This window comes from Bos mutus, chromosome 22 (assembly GCF_027580195.1).
Source record: "Bos mutus isolate GX-2022 chromosome 22, NWIPB_WYAK_1.1, whole genome shotgun sequence".
NCBI classification, from domain to species: Eukaryota; Metazoa; Chordata; class Mammalia; order Artiodactyla; family Bovidae; genus Bos; species Bos mutus.
Genome location: NC_091638.1, coordinates 69,309,397 through 69,337,235, shown reverse-complemented (window position 1 = coordinate 69,337,235; position 27,839 = coordinate 69,309,397). Strand labels below are relative to the sequence as shown.

Genomic DNA, 27,839 nt, shown 5'->3' with positions numbered 1-27,839 from the left:
AGAGGTGGCAGCCAACAGACAAAAGGGCGAAAGTTGAAAGGGGGCAGCGAGGCCACCCTCCCGGGGACAGGCGCCAGGCCCTAGGGCATGCCTGGGGAGCAGGGGCCCGGAACACCCTCAGGCCGCGCACGGGAGCCCCGGGGCTGCGGGGGGCGCCCCTGCAGGCCCCTCATTCGAGCCCCTCACTCCGGGAGAAGCTGGCAGCGTCCACGGCCTGGGGTGTGACGAGACACCGCTCCCGACCCGTGGCCACGTCTGAACGTGAGGACCCCAGCAGAGCGAAGCACAGCGTCTCCTCCCTGAGCCCCGGGCACCCCCCAGCGCCACCCAACACCCCTGGCCTGTGATCCGCACCCCGGGTGCCAAGGCTGGTGGGCTGGGATGTAAGCGCGGCCCAGGCCCACCTCGACGGAAACGCAGCATCCAGGGCGGCGGGCTCCCAGGCTGCAGCGAAGGAGGTAAGGTGGGTGCAGATGGGCTCTGGAGGCCCAGGAAGGCCCAGGGGCTCCTTGTGCCCAAAGAGGGCACCAGACAGCCGGGGCCTGTCCTCCTGGGGCTGGGTCAGGGCTCTGCAACTCCACCCCACCCACCCCACACGTGCAGCTGAAGCAACCAGTGGCACCTGCTTGCCAGGCAGGGGTCATTGGTTTCCTAGTGGCCCCTGTGCTGCTGGGTTCTGCTCCAGGGTGTAAGGGAGTGACCTTTCCTGGAGTAAACTCCTGCCCCTGGGAGAGGCCTCGCTTTGAGCCCTTCTGAGTTCTGATCAGAGGGGGCTGCTGTGAGGCCTTGGAGAGGCAGAATTTTTGGTGACCTAGCCGCTGGCCATGGTACCTGCTGCCCTCCAACTGGAGAGGGTCCCCAAGTCCCCTCCATCCAAGGCCTGGCCCTGCCCTGGCCTAGAGGACCCAGGGTGGGGTTGATCCAAGGTCCTGCACCTGCTGGCCCTTAGGTGTCTTCTGCTCTGACCTCTAGTTCAAGCCCTTTTGTTGGTGAGAGCGGCTTGATTCGGCCCAGAGACAGGCAGGAAGTGCCCTAAGGTCACACAGCAGATGGTGAGCATTGCTCCCCGGTGGCCCCAGTCTGGCCCGGAAGCGTAGGGGGCGGGGCCTACTCCTTCTGGCTTCTGAGAGGCCCGGAGGGCGGGTTCTTGCCTCCCCAAACACAAATCCCAGGCAACCTCTCTCAGCGGCAGCCGCCCTGGGCAGGGCAGGGAAGCCCCAATTCATTACCAAGATGGAAAATGACACTTCCCCGCGCTCTTCCCCAGGAGAGGGGCTGATTTATGACCGCGCCGGGGCCGGGGACATTCGTCAGCGCCGCTCGGTGCGCACGCCGTCTGCGGGGGCATTAATAGCCGTGTTATTAGCCACCAGCGTGAAAGATGCCCTGCGGATCGGCTATTTGCTGTTATTTATTATAAAGGCGCGCCAGCCCGGCAGCAGGGTGCGAGGCGTCGTGAGCTCGCTGGAGCCTGCGCTCGGCCCCTGCCCAGCCGGCCTCCCATCCCCCATCCTGACATACCACCCCGTCACTGGTCCCTATTCGCCTCCCATCCCCTAGGAGAGACCAGGGGGTAATTCCTGGGGCCGAGGCCAAGCCGAAGGAGGGGCAACAGCAGGCCTGTACCCCATCTGCTCCAAGCTGGGCTCTGCCTCTGCTGAGCTTGGCTCCATCCCACGGCAGGAGAGCAAAGACCAATTTACTGGGCTGTGGGGCCAGACAGAGGTTGGTTGGAGCTGGGAGCAGTGTGACCTTGGGGATGTCCCTTCCCCTCCCTGAGCGTGCTCCCCTTTGTACAGTGGGGACACGGGCTCCACAGGGCTGTCACCAGCTGAAAGGGAGAGGAGTTTGTGCAGCGCTTTGCCAGCTACTGCCACCCATGGGACTGACCCCAGAGGGCTAGAGGGGTGGCCCTAGTGTGGGAGGCAGCCCCCATTAGACCCTGCTTGAGTTGGACACTGTCCACCATCATCCATTCCATGCCAACCCAATGGGAAAGGGCTTGAGAGTTCAGTGCCCGGGCCAGAGGTTTAAAGTCAAGGGAGAAGGCTGTCCACGGCTGCTAGAGGGTTCTCTCTGCCCTGGAGCCACCCCTTCTCCTCTCTGGGACTCAGTTTTTCCAAGGTCCTCTACCTCCCCAAATCCAGAGTCCTGAGGCTGAGTTCCACCCTTGTGTATATCTGTAGGGGTGGCAGGGAGGGGGCCATCTCTAAGTGGGACCAGCCTCTACACCCGAAAGCAAACCTGCAGCCGGACAGGGCCAGGTGAGCCACCTCATGTCAGAGGAGACGAGAGGACACATCCAGGGATTTTCCCTAGGCTTGCCCCCTCAGCCTGGGGTGACCGCACTGGGCAGCTGAGAGGGGCAGGGAAGACACCTGGGAAAGGAAGGCCCGAATTTATGTCCAGCTCTTCTACCACCTGCTGCACAATCGGACCAGGCCCTTTGCCCCTTTGGGCGGCCGTGGTGAGGGCATGCTAAGTTGCTTCCGTCATATCCACCTCTTTGTGACCCTATGGACTGCAGCCCATCAGGCTCCTCTGTCCATGGGATTCTCCAGGCAAGAATAATAGAGTGGGTTGCCATGCCCTCCTCCAGGGGATCTTCCTGTCCCGGGGATGGAACCCGTGTCTCTATGTCTCCTGCACTGGCAGGTGGTTCTTTACCTCTAGTGCCGCCTGGAGAGCTGGGGTGACAGCATCTGTCCATTATTACCTCCCAGGGTTGGGGGCTGACAGCGGGCCAGCCTCTCCCATCTCTCCCACTGCCCTGTCCTGCATTTCAGATTCTGGGGCTTCCCTTTGGCATCCCCATTCATTGATTGAACAGGTGTTTATGAACACTCCAGCGCCAGGCTGTATACTCACTAGGCCAATGGACAAGATGGAACATATCCTGACTTACAGGAGTTTACGCCATAGTGGGAGGGGTTGACGGTCAGCTTGTGACAAACGAGTGGGGCAGGGGAGGGATCTCCCCGAGAACAGGCCTGCATGTGGGGGATCCCACCCACCTCCTAGGGGAGGCCCCATCCCCACCCAAGCTTCTGCCTTATTATCAGTAGACGTCAGACCTTCCCAGCCTTCCCAGGTCATCCGGCTCCTTTCCCGGCCCCTGGCTGCCAGGATCCCACTGGCTGCTGAGAAACCCAGCAATGCAGACCTAGGTCCCCTGCCCTGATCTCTGGGCTGCCCCCCACCTCCCAGAATGACAGCCCTCAGGCCCCTTTGCTACCTTCTAAAAATCCCGACCTTTCCTTTTTTCCTTCCCCAAGGAATTATGCCTCAGTCTAGGTGGCTTTACTAAAAACACACACAGACAGACAGAAATATTAGGTGCAGGAACATCTTATTAAATAATGCAGAGAAAGAAAGAAACAAAATTACATGTGTTTCCTTTCATCCCCCACCCCCTCCTGGCCCTGAATAGATTAATATCGAACACTGTTATCAATATAATTAACCTCCTAAGACACAATTTTAAAGTCTTGTTTTTTAAAGCAGTTTGTATTCTCTGAAGTTCAGGACACCGCGCCGCCCCGCGCCGCCCAGTCAGCCCACGCGGTGAGGTGAACTCGAGGTACATTTTGAGTGGATTTGCATACCTGTCGGTAATCACCGCCAGTGATAACAACTGATGCATAATGCATGCAGCATGAAATTAGAAAAATAATTAACTTTAGGTTTTAAAAGAATCCCACCCCTTCCCCCCGACGCATTACAAGTTCTCAGCTGGCACCGTTTGCCGAGGTCGGGGGCAAAGTTGTGCCGTGCAGGGTTGGAAGGGCCTGGAGGTCAGGGCTCCCAGCCCCCTGCCTGAAGGAGGGGCCTCAGGTGGGCCTAGACCAGCCTGAGCAGGAGTGGTCCTGGTGCTCTGCATGCACAAGGATGGGCTCGGAAAAGTCCCGAGGCCCCCTTCTGCCCACAGCTCACCTGTCCCCGACCCACAGCAGGCCCTCTGGTTCAGCAGTTTATCCTCACAAGAACCCAGGGCAGTCTGTGGTCCCATTTTACAGATGAAGGCCTGAGACCCAAGGCCACGCTCCATCTGTGGGGCCTGGACTGAGCCCAGGCAGGGCCTCCTCAGCAAGAGGGTGGCCCCCCTGCCTCTAGGCCCTCCTCCCTCCATGATGCTTGCAGCTGAGCCCAGAGAAGCGGGGAGAAGAATGCAGGATCCCGTGTTAATTTATACTAAGGTTTGCTGAGGACGCATCACAGGTATGGGGGTGACGCTGCTTTGGTGGAGCTCCCAGCCTCTCCAAGTGGGGAGGTCACTGCTTCCTGTGGGGCAGGGGTCCTCCTGGAGCCGAGAAACTGCTTCCACCCCCAGTCTGCCCTGCCCACCTCTTCTGCCTCAGGCCCTGCTCTGCCAGTAAGGACCCAAGGGCCTGGCAAGGTTTAGGGAAAACACGGTGAATTGTTCTTGCTGAAGGGAGGGGCTGGGAGGGGGCACGTGAAGTGGGAGGGTGAGGGGCTTCTTTCTGTCTGAGCTGTGGACCCCTTGCCCCTCCACCCGGGGGTCTGCCCATCACCTCTCTGAAGCTCAGCCAAGACTGGAGGCAACCCCCCTAGGTAGGTCATAGGAGGACCATGGGGTCCCTCCCGGGGCCACGATGGGGTGGCTCTTCTTTCCAAACCCTCCAGGCCTGTGCAGGGCCCTCCTCATCGTCTTCCCAGAGGTTGGGGTTCTCGGCAACCCAAGGCCCAGAGAGTATCGCTGCAGGTCACACAACTGAGGTCCGAGGTCATGCTGCAGCCTAGCCCTGGTGTGCCTTCCCGGCCTCTAGTCCACACACCTCCTTCTTAGGGTCAGGGCCACCTGGAACTCTCTGGTTCCTAAAGTGGGGATGGAGACTGAGCCTGGCACTGTGGCAGACCCAGCCTCAGGACGTGCCCACGTGGACTGCCTTCACTGGCGAACAGGAAGGAAGGCCAGGCTCGGAGGCAGGGGCCCTATCCAGAGTTACTGCTTCTGCCTGAGACCCCCAGCTCCCTCCAGAAATGACCCCCACCACTGCTCAGCCCGGCAGTGTGCTCATGTCTAACTGTGCCCCTGCCCCAGGAGCCTGGGTACCATCTCCCATCCAGCATGCCAGGGCCTGTGCCGGGCCTGGGGTCCTGCAGCTCCCTCGCCCACATGCTGCCATCACTGTCTCCCCAGGAAGACCCCCCTAGAGGGCCCTGGGCCTCTGGCGGCCCCAGTTTCATGAGGTTTGGGAAAGACAACAGGGAAAGACACCAAGAGGCCAGGGGTCTCCTCCTGGGAGGCGCCTCCATCCAGATGGCAGGTGTTTAAGGATGTTACTCTGCACCACCACTCAAGTGGGTGTGGGAGGCAGAGCCAGACACAACTCAGGGGAGGCTTCATGGAGCAGGTGCCCAAGCTGAGGCCTGGGGACAGGGGGGTGAGTGGAACCTGACCTGGCGAGGCTTGAACAGGGGAGGTGTGTTGGTGTTTAAGAAGCAGGAACAGCATGTGCAAAGGCCCAGCGGCAGGACAAGGGGGAGAGAGCAGGCTTGGGGTCAGTGTTTCCACTCCAGCTTGCGGGGTGGGAAGGCAGGGCTGAGGAGGCACAGTGTGGGTCTGGGAGGCCCAGCATCAGGGCAACTGACAGGAAGTCTGTGTCAGGAAGCAGCTTGGCCTCCCTGTTCCCAGTCTACCCTGGAGCACGGCGGGGGCAAGGGAGTGAAGAAGGGGCCTCTGGATTGCAAAGAAAAGAGACAGACAGTTAACACAGAGGCTAAACCGGTGTGCCTGGGGCAGTCAGAGAATTATTGTTGTTGTTCAATCGCTATGTGGTGTCTGAACAACAGTTGCCACCGCATGGACTGCAGCATGCCAGGCTTCCCTGTCTCTCACCGTCTCCCGGAGTTTGCTCACACTCATAGCAGCTTTTAAACTTCGGGCATCGGGACACACAGGCTGCATGTCCACGGGGGTACTTTGCATGTACTACCTCACTGGATGCTCAGTAGTGACTCCCCCGTGAGAGGAACTTGACTCCATTTATAGATGTGGAAACTAAAGCTCAGAGAGGGCAGGTAACTTGCTCAAGATCTCACAGCCTGGAAGTGGCAGAGGCAGCACTCGAACCGAGGTCTCCCTGTCCGAGATGGCAGACGCTAGCAGCTGATGGGAGGATGCTGAGAATGATGCCCCAGGTCAGCCCTGGGCTAGGGGAGTCTGGACACCCCTAGTCTGAGCCATCCCACTGCTCCCCTCCCCCACCTCCATTGCACACCAAGGAGCCTGCTGCCATTCATGGCGCCGGCAGGTCGTACCTCACACCACGCTGAAGTCTGCAAGACTCTCGCAACAATGACAAGTGACCCCCGTAAAAGATGGGCTATCTACCAGGTTTAATTTGATGGCCACATAAACCGTCAAACACAGAACAAGGGAATAAAAAGTCCTCGTGGCACCCGGGCAATTAAAGGGCTCCTGGGGCAAGGTGTCTTCCTCCCTGCCCCAGGTCTCACTGTGTCTTCCTGGAGCCAGAGGGCTCAGCATGGGGAGGCCTTGGGGGAAGGGGGACGGCTGGGGAGACTCAGCCAAGATGGATGAGGCCTGAAGACAGGGGAACGGAAAGGCCTTGGGTCCCTGCCTCCCAAATGCTTCTTGGTTATCCATCAGAATCTCTGAAAGGTGCAATTTAGACCCTATTATGATGCCGGGGCCTCTGGAGGCTGAGGGCTGTGGCCATGAGCTGAGCGGGCAGGGGAACTGATGTTCATGCCAGAGAAGGCGGTCTGGCCTTGGCTTTGGCCTTAACAAGTCTGCTCCCTGCTCAGGGCACTGCTCTGGAATCCCTGAGCGCCGGGGCCACCAGCATTCCTGAGTGCCAGCAGCTGACAGGTCAGGGAGGGTGCAGAGCCACTGGCCAGATGCTGGGGACCTGGGCTCAGACTGACCACTGAGACTGAGGCAAGGTGGCCTTGAGCGGGCCTGAGCCTTCCTGTCCCCAGCACCTGCCTTGGACCTGCCTCTTGAGATGGGACTTCTAGGCTCCATGACCTTCATGACTCTGGCTCCACGCCGAGGAAAGGACAGAGGTGCAGCTGGAAACCTGGGCTGGCCGTGACCTTGGATGGGTCCCTCACTTCTCTGAGCCTCAGTGTCTCTGCTCAGCTGTAAAGCGGACTCATGTGTATGTGACAGGTGGGCACGGATCCAAACACATACCTGTGAGGGGCTGGGCAGGGCCTGGGTTAGCCCCGTCCAAACTCACCGAGGACCATGAGCACAGGCCAGCTCCAAATGCCCAGGGGCAGGGGCGTGAGTGCGGTCAGGACCCACAGACCAGGGGCAACCTCTACAGGAGCAGCAGGAGTGAGCAGGCAAATGTCCTCAGCCCCTCAGGCCAGGGGGGCGGCTGGGAAGAGGCCCAGAGCATCGGTCACAGTCTCGCCAGTCCCCCTTCTGCCCTCAGGACCTCATCCCTCCCCGACTCCAGGCGCAGGCCTCACGCACCCGCCCCCACCCCCACGTGCTTCCACCCAGGTGTCCTCGGCGGGCCCTCACCTTGCCTTGGGTCCACCTCAAGGACAAAGTTTCATTCCGCTAGCAAGCCCGGAGTGGAGTTGGTGCGTTAGCCATGGGCAAAGCCCAAGCTCCCTCCAGAAGGCCTTGGAGCTGCCAGCAGCCTCAGCAAAGCCTCTATAATGCAAACAGGGCATGCACTGAGGGGGCCACAGCGAGCGGGGCAGAGGCATTCCAGCCTTTCTCAGCACTTCAGCTGGCTCCCTCTGTCCTTGGGTGGTCACAGGTGCCAAGTCACACCAGGCCTACACAGCCCACCGTCTCTGCCCTTGAGCACCCAAAATTTAGGCAGGGGACCTTAAAACACTGGCCACCATACAGCCTGACCTGCAGCCCACAAGCCTAGTGGTCAAGACCTCCCCTAGGTTCTTCCTCACCACTTCTCAAGTGGCCCAGCTTAACTTAACATCTCCAAGCTTCAGTGTTTTCATCTGTTAAATAGGAATAACCAGGGCCCTGACCTGACATTTGCTGGGAAGATTAAATGACTTTAATATTCATAAAATTCTAGATGAGCTTTATTATAGTGTGAGCTACCATCCAACTAGAAGAGAATCTCAAGTGGCTAGAACACAGGTTGGCACATAGCAGCTGCTCAAGAAAGATATGCTGAATGGCTGGATGGACAGATGGATGGCTGGCTGGGTGGGTGGATGGACAGATCCATGGATGGATGGCTGAGTGGGTGGGTGGATGGATGGATGGATGACTGAGTGGGTGGGTGGATGGATGGATGGGTGGATGGCTGAGTGGGTGGATGGATGGATGGCTGAGTGGGTGGATGGATGGATGGATGGATGGCTGAGTGGGTGGGTGGATGGATGGATGGATGACTGAGTGGGTGGGTGGATGGACGGATGGCTGAGTGGGTGGGTGGGTGGATGGATGGATGGGTGGATGGCTGAGTGGGTGGGTGGATGGATGGATGGATGGATGGATGGATGGATGGACGGCTGAGTGGGTGGATGGATGGATGGGTGGATGGCTGAGTGGGTGGGTGGATGGGTGGATGGCTGAGTGGGTGGATGGATGGGTAGATGGCTGAGTGGGTGGATGGATGGATGGATGGATGGCTGAGTGGGTGGGTGGATGGATGGATGGATGGATAGATGGCTGAGTGGGTGGGTGGGTGGGTGGATGGATGGCTGAGTGGGTGGGTGGATGGATGGCTGAGTGGGTGGGTGGATGGATGGATGGCTGAGTGGGTGGGTGGATGGATGGATGGGTGGATGGCTGAGTGGGTGGGTGGATGGATGGATGGGTGGATGGCTGAGTGGGTGGGTGGATGGATGGGTGGATGGATGGCTGAGTGGGTGGATGGATGGATGGACGGCTGAGTGGGTGGATAGATGGATGGGTGAGTGGGTAGGTGGATGGATGGATGGATGGATGGACGGCTGAGTGGATGGGTGAGTGGGTGGGTGGATGGATGGACGGCTGAGTGGGTGGGTGGATGGATGGGTAAATAGATGAGTGGATGGATGGATGTACAGATGGGTACATGGATAGTTGTTGTTCAGTCACTAAGCTGTGTCTGACTCTTTGTGACCCCATGGGCTGCAGCACACCAGGCTTCCCTGCCCTCCACTATATCCCAGAGTTTGCTCAAGTACATGGATAGACGGGTGGGTAAATAGGTGGGTGGGTGGATGAATGGACAAATGAATGGATGTAGCAGAGGAAAGCTCTATATGGGATCAGGAAGACATCGCAGAGGAGGATGCTTTTGAGCATGGTCCTGAAGGGTGACGAGCAGTTTGCTGCACAGAGAGGAATAAAGAACAGAAGGAAGAAGGATGTGCTATGGTTGAGAAACGGAGACACGGGGTCCCTGGGGCATGGAAGTGAGGTCCCCACAGTCTCATTCAGTGAGTGGGTCCCGATTCTGCTCTGCACTCCAGGGCCACCCCCCAGGCTGCGGCCTCGGTTCAGACTGCTCGAGGCCATCATGTCTCACACCAAAAAGCTCCTGTGAACCTGGAGTTATAAAGCAGATCTTTGCTGGCTGCACGAACACACCTTCCCCACTGAGGCTGAAAGATAATTTCTCTTTAATTGATTTTTTACCACCACGAACAGTAAAGTAATATGAGAAAAAAAAATCTACACTGCAATTTTTCCATTTGTGAAAACCGAAATTACACCTTGCAGACAATTCCCTCGGAGTGTGGACACCTCCCTCCTCTTATCGTGTTTCCTGACTTTAAATGCTAGAAACCAGATATATGTATTTTTCAAAAGAGCTGAAAGTTTTCTATGGGAAGGGGGCAAAGTGAGGACTGATTTCTCACATTACATGGAATGCGGTAGGGAGGGCACTTCTGCTAGAAAGAGATTTCTGTAAATACACGAGAAGGCGGTCCTGTTGACGCCCGTTCTTCTGCCTATAAGACGCACGAGTGACAAACAGGACATGTTGTTTTAACACCAGACGATGAAGCGCCTCACTTTCCCCTGCTCGCCGGTGACGACGCTGGCAGATTCTTTTTGCAGGTTCCAGTGACGCCGCCCCCCCAACCCCCACTGAGCTCACAGGCCTTGTGGAAATAAACTTTCCCTTCAGGGCTTGGTTCCGAGCCAGAGAGGGATGTGGGTTCACTGTTTCATGAGAAATGGGGGCTCTAAAGCCATCCCACCGACACCGACCAGCCTTTCAGCGTCAGCCATAAAGATGGGCTGAGTGTGGGGATCTTGAAAGAAAAGATCAAACCTGCAGCCCGGCTCGCACTAAATTAACCTCATGCGCGGCCCAGGGTCATAGTCCAGGAAGGCCAAGGCCACGTCTGTTTCATTCACGGGCAGCATCTTTGCTCCCGCTGAGATTAACGTTAGCCAGATGTCCTTAGAGGCTGACCGCAGCCCGAGCGAGCACCTGAGATGTAAACTTGGCATTCGGAAGGGCCGGGGGGCGTGCGCCTCAAGGCCTGACCTCTGCCCCGTGGCCCTGACTGCAGCTGCGCCTCAGTGGCAGGTTGGGCGGGCGCCAGACTCGCTCTCACCGCACGTGTCTTGTGCTCCTTGCAGGTGTAGAGGCTGCAAGTCAGGGGAGGGGGGGCCCGGCTCCGCCAGCCGTCCACCATGGTGGTGGCACACCCCACCGCTGCCGCCGCCACCACCGCCACGCCCGCCACCACCGTCACGGCCACCGTCGTGATGACCACAGCCACCATGGACCTGCGGGACTGGCTTTTCCTCTGCTACGGGCTCATCGCCTTCCTGACGGAGGTCATCGACAGCACCACGTGCCCCTCTGTGTGCCGCTGCGACAACGGCTTCATCTACTGCAACGACCGGGGGCTCACGTCCATCCCCGCCGACATCCCCGATGACGCCACCACCCTCTACCTGCAGAACAACCAGATCAACAACGCCGGCATCCCCCAGGACCTCAAGACCAAGGTCAACGTGCAGGTCATCTACCTGTATGAGAACGACCTGGACGAGTTCCCCGTCAACCTGCCCCGCTCCCTGAGGGAGCTGCATCTGCAGGACAACAACGTGCGCACCATCGCCCGGGACTCGCTGGCCCGCATCCCGCTGCTGGAGAAGCTGCACCTGGACGACAACTCCGTGTCCACCGTCAGCATCGAGGAGGATGCCTTCGCCGACAGCAAGCAGCTCAAGCTGCTCTTCCTGAGCAGGAACCACCTGAGCAGCATTCCCTCGGGGCTGCCCCGCACGCTGGAGGAGCTGCGGCTGGACGACAACCGCATCTCCACCATCCCGCTGCACGCCTTCAAGGGCCTCAGCAGCCTGCGGCGCCTGGTGCTGGACGGCAACCTGCTGGCCAACCAGCGCATCGCCGACGACACCTTCAGCCGCCTGCAGAACCTGACCGAGCTCTCACTGGTGCGCAACTCGCTGGCCGCCCCGCCCCTCAACCTGCCCAGCGCCCGCCTGCAGAAGCTCTACCTGCAGGACAATGCCATCAGCCACGTGCCCTACAACACGCTGGCCAAGATGCGCGAGCTGGAGCGCCTGGACCTGTCCAACAACAACCTGACCACGCTGCCCCGCGGCCTGTTCGACGACCTGGAGAACCTAGCCCAGCTGCTGCTCCGGAACAACCCTTGGTTCTGCGGCTGTAACCTCCTGTGGCTGCGGGACTGGGTGAAGGCGCGGGCGGCCGTGGTCAACGTGCGCGGTCTCATGTGCCAGGGCCCCGAGAAGGTCCGGGGCATGGCCATCAAGGACATCACCAGCGAGATGGACGAGTGCTTCGAGGCGGGGGCGCAGGGCGGCGCAGTCAACGCCGCTGCTAAGACCACACACGCCAGTGACCATGCCTCTGTCACCACGCCCCAGGGCTCTCTCTTCACCCTCAAGGCCAAGAGGCCGGGGCTGCGCCTCCCCGACTCCAGCCTCGACTACCCCATGGCCACGGGCGATAGTGCCAAGACCCTGGCCATCCACGTGAAGCCCCTGACGGCGGACTCCATCCGCATCACATGGAAGGCCACGCTGCCCGCCTCCTCCTTCCGGCTCAGCTGGCTGCGCCTGGGCCACAGCCCGGCCGTGGGCTCCATCACGGAGACCCTGGTGCAGGGCGACAAGACAGAGTACCTGCTGACGGCCCTGGAGCCCAAGTCCACCTACATCATCTGCATGGTCACCATGGACACCGGCAACACCTACGTGGCCGACGAGACGCCCGTGTGCGCCAAGGCGGAGACGGCCGACAGCTCCGGCCCCGCCACCACCCTCAACCAGGAGCAGAACGCTGACCCCATGGCGGGCCTGCCCCTGGCGGGCATCATCGGTGGCGCCGTAGCCCTCGTCTTCCTCTTCCTGGTCCTCGGGGCCATCTGCTGGTACGTGCACAGGGCCAGCGAGCTGCTGACCAGGGAGCGGGCCTACAACCGGGGCAGCCGGAAAAAGGACGACTATCTGGAGTCGGGGACCAAGAAGGATAACTCCATCTTGGAGATCCGCGGCCCCGGGTTGCAGATGCTGCCCATCAACCCTTACCGCGCCAAAGAGGAGTACGTGGTCCACACCATCTTCCCCTCCAACGGCAGCAGCCTCTGCAAGGGCACGCACACCATCGGCTACGGCACCACACGGGGCTATCGCGACGGGGGCATCCCCGACATAGACTACTCCTACACCTGAGGCAGCGCCCCTCCCCTGCCTCCCGGCGCGGCCACTGCGGGGGGACTGTGACCAGCTGGCTGCCATCCGACGGGAACGAGGCAAAGAAACTCCACGCTGACTTTCCCGGCGGAAAGCAGAGTTTGGGGAGGGTTGACAGTTTTGTAGGACACAACAGTGGGAAAAAAAAATTTTTTTTTTTTTTAAAGAATAGAAGGCAGGAGGGAGGTTTGACGTTGCTGAAGACATAATTTATACCAAATTATGCCAGGTGGGGAGGGAAAGACTAAAAATAATATGGCAGGAAGGGTTGGGTCGGGGCTTCTTTTTACCCCGAGCTGGGAAGAGACTACCTGTGCGTCTCACGCTCCGCGCACAGCCGTCACAGAGGAGCCGTTTCAGAAGCCGCCAGCACGGAGCCCTTCACCCAGCCCTCGCGGCTGGCTGCTCACTGGAGATGACATGATGGAAGGTTTTCAGGCTTCTCACAAAGGAGAGGGGAAGAAAAGGATCTTTTGCTATGGAGATATTGTCCTGAAATCTCTTCCCTGGTTCTTTCCATGCCTTTTTCCCTTACAGATTGGCAGAAAAGAGCGTGTCCTTCACGGCACTCTCTGAACAACAGTATAGTCGATTAAAAAGCAAACTTTCTTTTTCCTATACTGGAGCCCTCCTCAATTCCATGCAGCATAGGATCACGGGAGAGCCATGGCAGCTGTGGCTTTCCCAGCCACCTGGAGGTGCGTCTCTCGACCCGTCTATCTTGATGGGGCGTCTCTGTATTCAGATGGGTAGACAGAGCCACGTATACAGTCCTTACAGTCCTGCTTGGGTCAGTTCGTACAATGTCCTGAGACAATAGAGTCGCGAAGATGTTGCTTTCTCCTAGAAACCATTGAGTAAGTGGACTGTGCTGGGGATGGGAGTGGGGGGGGGGACAGTGCCGTTCCTAAAGGCGGAGGCATGTCTGTCTTGGCCGGGTGGCTGGGGAGACCCTGGGCAAGCGGTGTTTTCAGCTCAGTGCTATCTCAGGGTGTCCAGGGCTGGGCCGAGCTCCTTTCTGATGTCGAGAAGAGCTCTCTTTGGCCGCCCGCGTCCTCATCTCCCCCCTACACCTCAGATGCAGCGTATCAAGAGTTACTTTGTGTGCAGTGTGCTTCCTCCAAGACAGGTAATTGGTGCAGGGACTTTTTTTTTTTTTCTATATCAGCTGATTAGACCTAATGGTTTCCATGGCTGCTCAAACAAAGCCCAGAAAAAGACATGACAATTCTCAGAAAAGCCCTAGGAGACAGCAACCCACCCCTCCAGCCCCCACCACCCAAGAATGTAGAACACACTCAGCCGTGCCCACCCCGGGGTCTCTGCTCTGCAGAAGGAAGGCCAGATCTCTCTAAAAATGCCAGCCTCCAAAAGGACACTGACCGGAGCCTTCAGAAGAGTTCAGTTTTTTTTTTTTCCCTTCCCTCTGGAATCAATGCTGCCATCATTCATAACTGACAGGACTGTTTGGCGAGCCATGAGATTAAAACGATGATGAAATAATGACAGCGAATCTGGCAAGAAGAGAGGAGAGGGGCCTGGGGTTCTGATGGCCACGGCGTTCCAGCACTCGGGCAGCTGGGGGTCACTGTTTGTCCAGGTGCCAGCTGTCCTGCACCCAGGAGGGGCAATATCAAAAGGAGAGGCGCTGGCCTGAGGGCAGGGAGGATGAGAAGGGGTCCAGCCCCTGGCCGTGGCGTTTTCAAAAGACCTCGGCTGCTCTGACAAAAGCCAAAGGCAGGGAGAGGAGACAAACAGCAGTCACTGGGCTGCGGGGACAGGCCCGGGGCCCAGCCACTCGCCCAACATGAAAAGATGCCACTGGCCCCTCAGCGAAGAGGCCGGGGTTCAAAGAGACGGACACAACGGCCGTGTGAGTGAGGTGGACGAGAGGTGCATCGCTCATCGCCGGGCGGGGCAGATGGTATCACCGAGCAGGGATCCTCGACCCCCAGCTTGAGGGAGACGCCGAGGGTCACCGACACATTTCATTCTAGACTCGAGCTGTTTCCCTTTTCCCACCTGAAGCGCTTTCTCCTACGATGAAGTCAGGAAAGAAAAGCTTCCGAGCGTCAATCTCACATCTCCCTCTCCCACCCCCGCCCCAGATACAGGCCCCTTCCCTGTGACCCAGGGAGGGGCAGAGGGGACCCCCAAGCAGTGTCCAGGAGGAGAAGGGGCACTGGCCAGGGGTCAGAAGTTCAAGGTCTCTGCTGTTCCCTGAATGCAGTCTTCTCCCTAAGGGCACCACTCCAGTCTCTGGCCAGTGTGCCAGGAACCCTGGGTCCCAGCCTCCCCGCTGCCAAACCCCCACCCCAGCCACCAACATGCTGGGTCCCCTGCTCTCCCTCCACATATGTCCTCCTCTCCCGGAGCCAAGTGAGAGGTCAGATCCTCCCCTTAGAGGCTGGGTGGGAAGGTATTTGGGGAACCGCAGGAGGTCCTACACAGCGAGGGCATACCCGGCAGCTCTGAGAGCCTGCCTATGCCAGCAGCACCCTCCAAGCCAGGCCCGGAAGATGACCACCCTCCGTCTCGCTCAAAGCAGGCCAGGCCCCCCGCCCCAACCCCAGCCTGAGGACATATCGGTCTCCTCCTCCCAGCTCCTGCACTCAGGGGCGCGGGCCCCACCTCACCCCGAGGGGAAGCCAGGTCCTTGCTGCAGGCATCCTTCTGCCCGTGTAAAATTGCTGGAGACAGTGGAGACTCAGCCCAGCCAGGCCCCACGGGCCACCTCTCATCTTTTCTCAGCATCCCAGTACCTCTCCAGAGCCCCTTCTAAGAACAAGCCTCCAAATGCCAGCTGTCTCCCGGCCCCCCAGGCCAGGGATGGGGCCCTGAAGCCAGGTCCACTCTGAAACCCCATCCCCTCCTGGTCCAGGTTCCCCCTGGCCAGCCAGGTAACCTAACGAGAAAGGGTGTGCCAGGGCGCCCAGCCTCCCCCAGCCCCGAGAAGCACCTGAGGACACAGGGCCTGGGCCACCACTTCTGTCTAGAATCTCCCTCTTGTGGGCGGCCCACCTGACCTTTGCAGCCTCTTAACTAGCCGGAACAAACCTCCGTACCCTCAGCGCTGATGAGTGTATCTCGTGGTATTTAAGGCAGGTTTCAAGTTTAAAAAAGAAAAAAAAAAAAGCCCATGACACTTCTTTGGTTAAGTGGTTTACCCTTCGTGGTAATTAGATGTAGTGATTGGAATCTCTTTTCTATTACATGGCAATTTTCCTTTAAATTCCCCTTAAAAAAAAGGAAAGAGAGAAGGCGAGGAAAGCAGGCAGCGAGGCCAGGCGAGTCATTTGCATTTTGCGAATGAGGCCTCTTGTAAGCTCAGCTCAGGCGTGGGGCCCAACGTATGGAATGCTTAAGAGATTACTAAGAATAAAATCTATTAATTAGTCATACTCAATTCCGCAGACATGATGTGCATCAGAAGCTCCTTTTCTTCCCTCTTCCCGTGGCCTTCCGCGGAAGCCTCCATCTTCTCTAGGTTGGCCCCTGCGTCCTGGACTGCCTCCCACTAACATGGCAAGCTGCGTGGCCAACCAGGGGGCCTCTGGGCTTCGGGGGCAGGAGCTGGGGCGCCGGCTCCTTCCCGCTTTGGGTGACACTGGCAGGGGAGGTGACGGCGGCTGGGAAGATGGCACGACTGGGGGGCTCAGGCTTCCGCTCCCTAAGTCCGAAGCCCATGCCTGCCTGTGCCTCTGTCTTCTTCGATGGGCACCAAGTTTCCCCCGCAGTCCCCTACGGGTCCCGGGAGGCCCGACTGCCCCAGCAAGCAGCAGAGCACGAAGAGACAGGGAGGGTTTCCAGGCGGGGCAGGGAAAGCCGGCTTTGTGAACCCACAGCCTCTGTTTCCCCTTCTGTAAAGCAGGGGTGGGCTGAGGCCGGGTCTGGTTCCACCCAGAAAAGCTGGGTGCACCACTGGCAGAAAAGAGGCGCCCACTACCCGCCTACCCCTGTCTACTGACTCTGGAAGGTTCTAGTTGGCCCACGGCAGGTGATGGAGGCCAAGAGTAAGAGGGACTGGCCGGGTGAGGGGTCCTGGGGGGCTGAGGGGGCTGACTGGGGCCTCGAGAAGGGAAGGGGCGGCCGGGCAACGTGCCGAGACTGCGTCTGAGCCCGCTCCTTCACCCCCTCAGAGCTGCAGAGCGAGCAGAGGACACTGCCACCCCCCTCCAATGGCAGCTCAAGTCCCAAAGCCAACCCCCTCCAGAAATCTGCTTCCTGCTGAACGTGCCAGGGAGGACGGGGCTTCTGAGCCTCGCGCTTATGAAAAATACAACAAGAAAAATTGGATGCGGCAGACAGGAAGCAATGGAGCTGAGAAGGCAACCGGGGGAGAGCTGGGGCACTTGCAGGAAGGCAGGGCCTCAGGGCGCACAGTGGCTGAAGCCCCCTGAGGGCCAGACTGCGTTCTCAGGGGCTCGGGCGGGGTCAGCCGTGTGGCCATACCCCCCCAAACTCAGATCCGTGCAGGTGCTGGGCGGCGGATGCCTGGCACTGGATCTGCGCCAGGGTGAATGCTAACGAGCCATTCACAGCCCAGCTCAGGCCTTCCAGAATGCAGGCAGAGGAGGCATCTTTTTTCTTAAGGAGGGATAAAAAGGCTCAAAAATGCAAATCATTACCATTTACAACCAAGCGAGTCTGCTAAATTGATTAGGAAAGATTAAACTCCTCGGAGGTGAAGGGAAAGGGGGATTTTTCGCATTTTATGAACCTGCTCCCAGTGGTCTAGGCAGAGCGCAAGTTGGCTGGGCCTGGCTTGCGGGGAGCTGAGGATCTCTGAAGGCTGGCCCCATGCCTGCTCCAGCGCTCGGGACACGCTGAGGTGGACAGAGCCTGGCCTTGAGTCTGGAGGGGAAAGCAGGTTTGCTTCCATCAAGTGCCGTGGGATTGGGGGCTGTCCCGGCCCCCAGCAGAGACTCTGTTGCCCCCACCACCCTCCAGATCCCATCTGCCTTCAGGGTGAAAAGCTAGGGGACCTTTGTGAGCAGGACTTTGTAAAGCCATGAGCCTTTCTGCTTCCTTTATGTTCCAGGGCGGGTCTGTTTCTGATCCCTTCCCTGCAGCCAGTGAAGGGGAAGTGGGGCCAGCTGTAGAGAGAACTGAAGGTCAGGAAGAGAGAGCTGCCCAGCAGAGAGAGGCAGTGAGCTCCCTGTCACTGGGAGCATTCAAGCACTTGATGGGGACGTGGCAGGTACTTTCTTGCCTATACCAATGCCTGGTTCTTGGACGAGAAGATCTTGGCTCCTACTCTTACTTTACCATCCCTGAGGACCGTGTAAACAAGATATTGGGAGATTGCTCAAAATGACGCATGTCCCCTGAAAATCACAGGTCAGGGCCATCCCACAGCAGGGCCATCCCACAGCCGGGCCACCTAGCCGCGGCAGAGGGCCGCTTACACACCAGACAGCCTGCAGAATCCCCATCCTCAGTGTCTAAGAGACACCTGGAGAGGAAGTCCAGACACGTGCCGCCCCGTCTCGGAGTCGGGAGCGCAGAGGGTGACCCACCACCTGGGCTGGCTCTCCTGGGTCCTCTAGGGGGCCGTTTCCGGGGCACTGAAGCTCCCATCCCACTGGCTGCTCCCCCAGCAACACGCTCGAGGCTGCCGGCTCAGTGCCTCCGTCCCAGCCAGGTTGACGGCTGCCTGGGGCGCTTTTCACTATCCGTTTTTAAGCATTTACCATTTCTTTTGAAATGTTCTAAGTAGTTGCCTGAAATACCCACATTTGCTTCTTTAAAAACACTCAAGAAGATTCCCTTGGCTCTTGATTTTCCCTCCCTTTTCTTCCGCCCTCCCTTTGCATTTTTAATACACTGTTTTTCTCTAGTTTCAGAAATTCTATTATCGCTGGGGCCAGGCCCATTTTCTCACATTAATGTGATTTGCAGGATTGCCCAAAACCCCCATCTCCAGTTTTGCAGGGGCAAAGCCCGCCTTTGCCCAGGTCCCCTCTGCAGGCATCGTGCCCAGGGCAAGCAGGTCTTTACCAGCTTGATGCCTTGCTGATCAGCAAAGCTGATGCCTTGCTCCCCGTGGGAGAGCCTGCCAGGCCAGGGGCTTCTTGGGACCACTGTCACTGGCCCCCACCCCGTTTCTTGTGCTGAGAGGGCAGTGTGGACATATGAGGGCACTGGGGGTCCTGTGTGTGGGGGGGGCTGGCGTGGCCCCCACTTCCTGGCAGAGCCAGTCTCTGAGGCACTGAGGCCATCAGAGCCACCCTGGTGCCATGGCCCCTGTCCCTCCCACACCCACCCATGCCGCCCCCATACCTGAAAGCCCGAACGTCTAAGCCCAGGGCGACCTTGCCGGAAGGTCTTTGTGGTCACTGCCCCTAAATCTCTTTTATGGCTGTTAGGGTGGATGGCCACTCAGGCAAGATACCAGGTCCCCACACTCCTCCACGCGGGGTCACCGAGGCCTGGAACAGTGCCTGACACGCAGGGGTGTCCCTCTCCTCCTCTGTCGTGAGTCCCCGGGGTTCAGTGCACAGGGCCTGGGCGGGCATGATGGAACCTCTCCTCCCGCACCCACGCCGCTGGCAGCCTTAGCAGGGCTCCTCCTCCTCGAAAATCGCACTCCACCCTCCCTTGGACCCAGCGATCAGCAGCCACGAGCCTGTTGGGGAAATCCAGCCATGGGTGAGACCCAGCCGCCCACCTGGGGGACCCGGTTTCCCCTCTCTGAGCCGAGCCTCAGGTGGCTGATGAGGGCAGAGAACTGGGTGTCCCGCCTTGTCTGACACTCCTGTCAAGAGTCCCCACATCTGAACCACCCACCTGGATGACCCAACCGGGCTCTCCTCAAGACAGAGGAAAACAAATGCAACCCAAGCCAGCGATAGAAGACACAGCAGGGCTGCCACCTGCTCATCTCTGGGAACTCAGTGGTCCAGGGCGCTTCTCAGTGCCCTGTGCGGAGGACACGCCTGCAGAGGGTCCCAGAGACCACCCACCTCCGGCTGGTCCCGTTTTCAAAAGGTTCTGGGAACCCAGGAAGAAGACACACAAAACCCTGGACCTAGCTTAGATTTTTTTTTTTTAACCCAGCCCGGCACACCACCTGCCTGCAGGCCAGCAGCCTCAGCTGAGAAGCCCACCCAGCGTCCAGGAGACACTGAGAGCCCTGGGGAGGAAGCAGAAGTGCCCAGCGTTAGAAGTTTGCCATCTGAGAGGCAGAGAAGCAGGGAGATGCTATGGAAGGCTGGGAATGGCTGCGGGGCTGTGAACAGGGGTGAGCCAGAGAGAGAGTGCGGTTGCCCGACTCTGCTGGCTGGGGCGGGCGCCCCTTAATTCCAAACATCCCCAGGCGGGTATGAACAGGGACGGGGAGAAGAAGAGTAAACTAAGGAAACCCCACGCATACGCCCTGCAGAGCAAATGTTTTTAAGAGCCACCAACTGCAATCTCCCCTCCCAATGTTCAAAGGTTACCGTATCTCATGAGGTAAGGTTACTGTATCTCATGAGGTGTGGTATGATAAAACACTGGCGGGGCTGGGGGGTGGCCGGGGGAATCAGCAGAATCCCTCCCCCACAGCCTGGGGAGGAAGACAGCAGGGAGGGGTCCTTGGGCAGAGCCTGGTAAATGAAGCGGGTCCCTCTGCTGCAGAAGGCGGATGCCTGGCCAGCCCACGGCCCGGGGAGGACAGGGCTGCGACCAAGGTCCCTCCTGCCATCTGAGAGACCCCAGCCAGGGCACCTCTGCTTCCCTTGAGCCCCTGCACTTCCCCCCCTGCAGAATCAGCCCTGGCCACCCCCATCTTCATTTCCCTCCGAAGGGCAGAGCAGTCTCGGGGGTCTGAGTGGTGGGACTGCTCCCGCTGCTGCCTGCTGCCATCTGACTCTGGGCTGGCTGACCCGGCCTGGCCCCGGGCCCACTTGCCCCCCTCCCAGCCTCACCACTGGACACGCAAACACCCACCACGACGACAACACAAACCAAAGTGCACTGCGAACTGCCCTTGGGCCTCCTTCCTGTAGGTGCCTTGAAACTTCAATGTTGAGATGAATGTGATGAACTTATTTGGTCCTGTTTTCTGTTTGTCTCTTTTCATATAAAATGTCCAAGTCCACTTTCCTTGTCCTTTTCTTGAAATAAATAGAACGATTTAACTTTTACAGGCCTCTCAGCTGCTGACTCCCAGCTTGGCGGCCCAGCGTGCCCAGGGCCAGGATCTGTCGCCCAGGGGGTCTCGGTTGCCCACGTCCCCTCCCCAGGCTGCCCTCCGAGGGTCAGCCCGGCTGTCGGGGCCCACGGGCACAGAGGTGGTGGCTGGGCGGGAAGGAGACTCTGGGTTAGTACATTCCCGGGCACCACCAGAACCAAAACCGTGATCCTGCTGCAGGACGGAGAAGGGATGTCTGACCCCATCCCACAGGCCCCAGGGAAGGCAACTGCCAGCTAAAGGCCGATTCCAAGAGGGTTTTCATGAGGAGACGTATTAATAGAAGCCATGGATTATCTTGTAAGAGGCTCCAGCAGCCGTGTGGGCGCCCAGATAAGCCTGGAACCGCTCGGGTGCTGGGGACACGGCTGTCCCTCTGCTGGCCCTGGTCCTCCCACCCCCAACACCCTTCATCCCCAAGATGCACCTGCCGATTTCACGACTCTGCAGGCCTACTCTGATATCTCACACCTCGCGGGGTGGGGGGCGGGGCGGGGGGGGGAGCCGTAGGAAAAAAACTATTTTCCGTGAGAACAATAGCAGTTTCTGCTAAATTTAACATAAAATAAGAGCTCATTACTTCTGCCTTAGATCTGATTCCACATCTGGAAACGGGTTAATGAGCTTTTTCCCTTATATTCCAAGGAAGCAAGGTTATTTCTGGATGTGCCTTGCTGGCAGGTGGCCTGGCTGGGGTGACATGGGGTGCTCTGACCCTGTAGATGCCCTTCCCCCCACCCTCTTAGTCCTCAGTGCTGGCCCCCTGGGCAGGGGTGCGGGGGGTGCATCCCAGAGACTGTGGGCCTTGGGGAAGGGACAGACGGCTTCCCTGATCTCGTCCGCGGGTCCACCCAGCACACGGTGGGGTGCTCGGGAGGGCTGCCTGCTACTCCCTCACCCGAGACTCGTCTTTTAAGAACATGATCCACCAGCCAGTCAGTAGATGTTTACTGATGGCCTACTATGTGCTGGGGGTGGGGCTGGGGCCCCCTTCCAGCCTCATGGAGGTAGGGAAGGGATGTTCATGACCGAGGCGGCGTGGGGAGGGTCTCCGGGAGCCATGTCTCCACTGAGGGTGTTTCCTCAGACGAGAAGGACTCGGGGGGCAAGGGAGCGGGCCTGGCACGTGGCTGTCAGAAGCGCTGAGGCCAGGGCACAGAGGCGGGTCCGGTCCTGTAGGCCCTCTGGAAGATTCCGCTTCCCCTGGAAGCACGGCGCCAATCCACCGGCCCCCACCCCTGGCCACACCGGGTACTGTTCACTCCCTGGCAGGCCCTGACCCCGACTTCCTGGCCCGATGCCCTTGAGGGCCGTTGAAGGTTCAACTCAGGCCTCGTCTCTGGTGAGGCCGTGTCCACCTGCTGGTTCTCACCTGCACAGGTGACGGGTCCCAGCACCTCGCTCACTAGGGGCCCCTGGCGGGCACATCTTCCCTTCCTCCCCTTTCAGACCCCAGAGGCATGGCCAATGTGAACGGCCAATAAACACCAGCAAATTGATCGACCAACAGATCACTCCATCAGGGCGGGACCCAAGGAGGACGACTTTCCAAGACCGGGCACCGGTCAGCAGGCAGTCTTACTTCCCCCAGCCCCAACCCCTAGCCCCGAGGGGGGCGCTGACCCAGCTCACCACACCCTCTACACGACCGACAGCAGGGCCCAGAACCAGGTGCCCCTGGGCCCCTCTCTTCAAGCGGAAGCGGGAGGAGAGCTGGGTTCGGGGGCTGTGTTCCTCAGGCCCTGAGAGCTAACAGAAGTTCTGCCCAGGAAGGGCTCACGGGCTGGGAACCACCGGGTTAATGCCTGTCCTGGGGGCTTCCCAGGCAGGGCCTCAGAGCTGGGTGAGACCCGCAGGCCCCACCGCCTACTCCCTGTGCATCTGTAAAGCCTGTGCGTGAGGACAGTTCACGGCTCTCGATTCTCCCACTGGGACAGCGCCGACTCTGCTCCTGCGTGTGCCAGGGCCCCGTGAGAGGGCTGGAGTGCTGCATCCCCCCGTGCCCCCGCTTGTCCAGGGAGCGCAGGCCCCGTGCCTGGTGCCCTCGGGGTTTACCCAGCACCCCTGGCTCCCAGGTGTGGGCGCTGACCTGGCCGGCACATCCCCCAGGGAGGCCCAGGTGTCTCCACAACAGCCCCTGGGTCTGCTCCCCACACCACCCCGACCCCATCTGAGGTCTGTGGCCTGCTCCCCAAACCTGCTAGAGGGGCTCTCAGGCTGACCAAAGCTTTCGGCCTCCGGAGAACAGGGGTGGAGATGAGGGCATCTCAGGTTTTAGTAAATGCCCTGGATGGGCTGGGTGGGGGCGGCTTGTGGCTGGAGGCCCACAGGGATGGGCCCACAGGAGGAAATCACCAGGGACCACGGGGGACATCCAGGACCTGCATTCCAGGTCAATGGAAAGAAGAGCCTCCAAACACAACTGACCCTTTCTGAAGAGCAGGTGGTCTGAGTGGTCCTGAGCCCGTCCTCCCAGGACAGCAAGCAGAGTGGGCGGGCCCCTTGAGGCGGCGCGAGTTCTGGGTGGTGGAGGTGACAGGCTGGCAACGAAGAGCCCTAGTCACCCCATCACGTCTTCCGATGGCCCCTGGGGAACAGGCTGGTCTCCTCTGAGACCCTGGACCTCCCCTGCTGCAGCCCTGCTCCAGCCAAGCAGTTTCCAGCCCTTTCCTTCGCAAAGAAATCTCAGGCCTCACGTATCACTGAGGTTATGGACATGAGTGGAGTAAGCCCCCGAATAGCTGCTCAGCCGCCAAGGGACATCCCAAAGCCCAAGGCCTCTGCTTCTGGTACCCAGCTCCTACTGGTCAGTCAGTTCAAGTAGGATAAAGGGTGGCTGCCATCCCATCCCTGCTCTTACCCAGCCACCACCAGGTTCCAGAAGCTTCTGTCCTCCTGCCCCTACTTCCCAGGAGGGGTCTCGGCCTCACCAAACATCCTGGAGAAGAAGCAACCAAACCCAGGAGGGGCCTAACAACCCCAATCCCACCCCGCACCAGAGTACGAGGCCCCAGACAGAGCCGAGGTCCCCCGCCAGCCCCGAAACGCTGCCTCCCAAGGGCTGGGAGGAGGTCGCGCATCACTTTCAGGCGCCCCCAGCCCACCTGCCTCCCCTCCCATCCTCCACAGCCCTCGTCCCCTTGTCAGCACCGGCCTCTGCACAGCCCGCCGCCCCCAGGCCTGGCACCAGCACCTCTGAGGGACCCTCTCCTTCTGAGGCGGAGTAAATAGGCTCCCTCGAGCTGCTAACTGACAGCACAAATGAAAACCCGGCGCTCCCCCCGCAGAGATTTACAGGGGACGTGAAATCTTATTTGCACCGCTGCCAAGCCTGGGACACGAAGAAATTATGCCTCGAGAAGAGGCCGGCCGGCTCCCCACGGAAGCGGCGGCATTGGAGATGGGCTTATTAAAAGCCACAGTGGCCACATTTCAACCCGTTTCAGGTGTTAAGTAATTTACTGCCACCCAGAATTCAGTGACTGTTTTTTTATCATTTTTATTTCCGTGATACAGGCCCAAGGCCCCCGCACGGGGGACTGCGGGTCTAAATGCTCCCTGCACCCCCAGGACTGCAAGGGAAATGGGGAGCAGCAGCCTGGGAGGGGGCGGGGGGTGGCTGGTGTGGCAGCTGACACCCCGATTCTCTCCAGGTGTTATACCAGGCTTGGCTCAGAGTGTTGAGGAGGGCTGACTCTAAGATCCTCCCGACCCCACATTCAGGGGCTCAGTGATTCCCCTAAAGACCCTGCAGGCATTTTCTGAAGACAGCAATGGTAGTGGAAGTCCTGTGAGAGCAAACAGCACCCCTCTCAGGAGGGTCTACCAACCACGCGACCAACAAGTCTTTATTGGCAGGTCCCCAGATAGCAAGTGAGCAGGACCCTAAAGACCCCTCTCCCCGTGGCTCACACACTCCGCTCACAGTGTTGAATAATGCTATGTGGTTGTGGTTGGTTGATTAAAATCTCCAAAAGGCACACAAGCTCTCGAAAGAAACATGGGAGGCTCTGGACAGAGGGGCAGGAGGAAGCGAGCCCGCCTGACGGGACATCAGGTCTGTGCCAGGAGTCACAGCCATCCTCCCGCAGGGACCTCCGGCGTCACAGACAAGAAGATTCAGCGTCACAATGCCACTCACTGCTCTGCAGACGGTGCGGCCAGGGGCCTGCGCCCTCCCCTTCCACGGCCTTGACCCTCCTGGGGAAACACACGGCCTCACGGTCACAGAAAACCAGGGGCAGGGAAGCGTGCGGTCTGGGGCCCACGGGGTCACGAGCCCTGAGCACCTTCTCAGCAGTGCTGGGCGGGGGGACCATTTGACGTCTGCCGGCTTTGTGGGGATTAAGCCTATTACTGAGGCTCTGAGGGCTTATCCGACACCCTTTCTGAGGCCCCCTTTCTCCACCTGTTTTCAGATACTCGGGAAGACCAAGGGGAATCTTCAAAGCCCAGGCTGAGCCAAGAGCAGAAATTCTTTAATTAGCTTTCTCTTGGATTGGGGCCCTGGCGAATGGATTAGTTGTGGTGGGGCTGGAGAAAGGGATTGCAGTCCCTTAGAGCTGAGATTACAAGCCCGGGGTGAGGGGCCGAAGGCCCATCAGCAGGGATGGCGGCTCCCCAGGGGCTGGCAGATGGAACCTGTGACCGGGAAGACGCAGGAGACACGCTCTCAGCGAGGCCTCGGTCCTCGGGAGCTGACACTTGGCACACCTGGGCGGCACCCTGGGGTCTTGTAATGGCTGTGTGTCCTCCCCGTGGGACGGCCCACATCTGGCACCTCATGATTAGGGGGGACTTCTATCTGTGAGAGGCAAGGCAGTGCGGCCCGATGTTGCCAGGCACCAGACATCTGTCACCGTGTTCCGTCCTCGCTCATCCCCACTTTCAAGCAGGTAAACTGACGCCCGGGCCTAAGGAGCTTGCCCAAAGCTATGGTGACAGAGGTTCGTGTGTGAACCAGGTCCTAGGCCAGTTAAGGAGCCTGACTGGGATCTGTGAACCTGGAGGGAAAGGCACAGGCCAGCCCCCACCAGATATCGCTGCAGGGAAGTAAGCCTCCCCAGGCAGGCCTCCTCCAGGAAGCCTTCCCTGACCAGCGCCCACTACTTTGGATCCCCCTAGTTAGACTCATACCCTGCGCTGTGCCCACTGCTCCCACTGTACCCTGAGTGTCTGTTAGAGGCGGCTGGGCCTCCCTCATTTCATACTCTCTGAATGAAGGGAGGTGGGCTGTGCCCTCCTCCGTCCAGGATGGGGGTCCAGGAAAGGGAAGGCTGGCAGGAGGCTGGGCCTTGGGGGCTGGAGGACAGGAAGGAGGGAGCCATGAGCGGAGGCTGCCTGGGACCCTAGGAGCCCAGCTCCAAGCTCAGGTCTCCCCCAGGCCGGGGCTCTCCTGCTGGCCAGGAGGGGCAGGCTGATTCAAGGACTTGGAGACCCAGATTCCCCGGGACTGAAGCCCTTTGAAGTGAGACTTGTGCTCTCCCTTGAGCTCCGCATCAAAGGCAGCTCTGCTGTGGTCGGGCCACGCTGGGCTCTATAGATAAGGGCTGCCCTCTTGGGGCAGGCAGAAAAAGGGCGACTGGGCTTCCAGGAGCAGCCGCCAACCGCCCTGGCCTCCCTCTGCCTTCCCTGCTCCTGGGGGGAAGAAGCTGAGACACCCCCAGGGAGCCACCTCAGGCTTCTGTCTGGGATGCTCCCCGCACCCCTCTTCCTGACCCTCCCGACAGGTCTGCCTCCAGAATCAAGTCATTGCAGGCAACGGTGTAGCTCCCCAGGGTGTCCAGCTCCTGGAACCACATCTCCATTGCTTGTCCTTGCAGCCTCAGAGCCCTGCACCTGCTCAACGAATGGACGGCTGTGCTATGGAGCAGGTGGCAGGCTGCGGGAGGAAATGACATCCAAGCCGGGACCTGGAGCCTGAATGACCAGAGTCAAACGTGAAAATGGGAAGAGAGGGTGCATTGGCTAGGAGGTGAGCGGCCCAAGATCATTCAGCTGGTCTGGACTGGAGAGGGTCCGAGAGGAACCAGAAATGGCAGGAAAGGGGCTTCCCTGATGGCTCAGTGGTAAAGGATCCACCTGCCAGTGCAGGAGACACGGGTTTGATCCCTCATTCAGGAAGATCCCACATGCGACAGAGCAACTAAGCCCGTGCACCACAACTGCTGAGCCTGCGTGCCCTAGGGCCCGTGCGCCTCAACAAGAGACGGCACCGCAATGGGAGATTCACACACTGCAACTAGAGAGTGGCTCCCACTTGCTGCAACTGGAGAAAAGCCTACGCAGCGACGAAGACCCCGCACAGCCATAGATAAATAAATAAAATCATTTTTAAAAAAAGTAATGGCAGGAGAGATTCTGAGGCCAGACGATGTGGGTGTACCCATCACGATGCCCAGAGAGTCAGAGAGTCAAGGTCACTATTTGCGCAAGACCTTCCCTAAATCAAGGATCCCAGGGATGAAGAAGCTGTGACACGAGCCAGGGCTGCCCAACGCCGAGGGCCCCCGTCTCCACTGTGGCCTCGATGGATACCCTCTCCCCCTAGTTGTGCAGCGCAGCTCCGGCACCAGCCATGAGTTTGCAGACAGAGCTGAAACCCAGAGGCACTGCCCAGCAGGGAGCGGCGTCCACCCCATAAGAGGCCAGGCCCAGACAGACCATGGCCAAGGGAGCTGAGCGTGGGAATGAGGCCGGGCGCCAATCCCCCCGGGAGCGTCTCCAGTGGTGGGCATGGCAAACCGGGGGCCGCAAGGGCAGCAGTGGTCCTGCTGAGACTCCCTGTGAGCAAAGAGAAGGTCTCCGTGTTTTCTGGGATAAAGCAATTCTTTCCAAGACTTGCGCCGGCCGTGCGAGCCGCAGGGGTGAGCCCAGCAAAGGCCGGTTTTCCGCTGCCTTTCCCTCCTCCAGGGACCAAACCTGCGCGCATCGGCAATTCCAGCCTCCGCCTCTTCTCCAGCCGTGGAGAGTGATATGTCTTATTTCAAT

The 27,839-nt window shown here is 59.3% G+C and overlaps 2 protein-coding genes across 2 annotated transcripts in view; one reads left to right on the top strand and one right to left on the bottom strand.

Moving 5' to 3' along the window:
• The window catches only part of MACROD1 (mono-ADP ribosylhydrolase 1), a 153,996-nt gene that overhangs the window by 99,394 nt on the left and 26,763 nt on the right, over positions 1 to 27,839 (bottom strand). The gene's annotated exons all lie outside the window — the stretch shown is intronic.
• FLRT1 (fibronectin leucine rich transmembrane protein 1) lies at positions 251 to 12,652 on the top strand. Its single transcript, XM_005894133.3, has 2 exons — positions 251 to 458; positions 10,565 to 12,652. Exon 2 carries the CDS (start codon positions 10,619 to 10,621, stop codon positions 12,650 to 12,652), a length of 2,034 nt encoding a protein of 677 aa, XP_005894195.1. The 5' UTR covers positions 251 to 458; positions 10,565 to 10,618.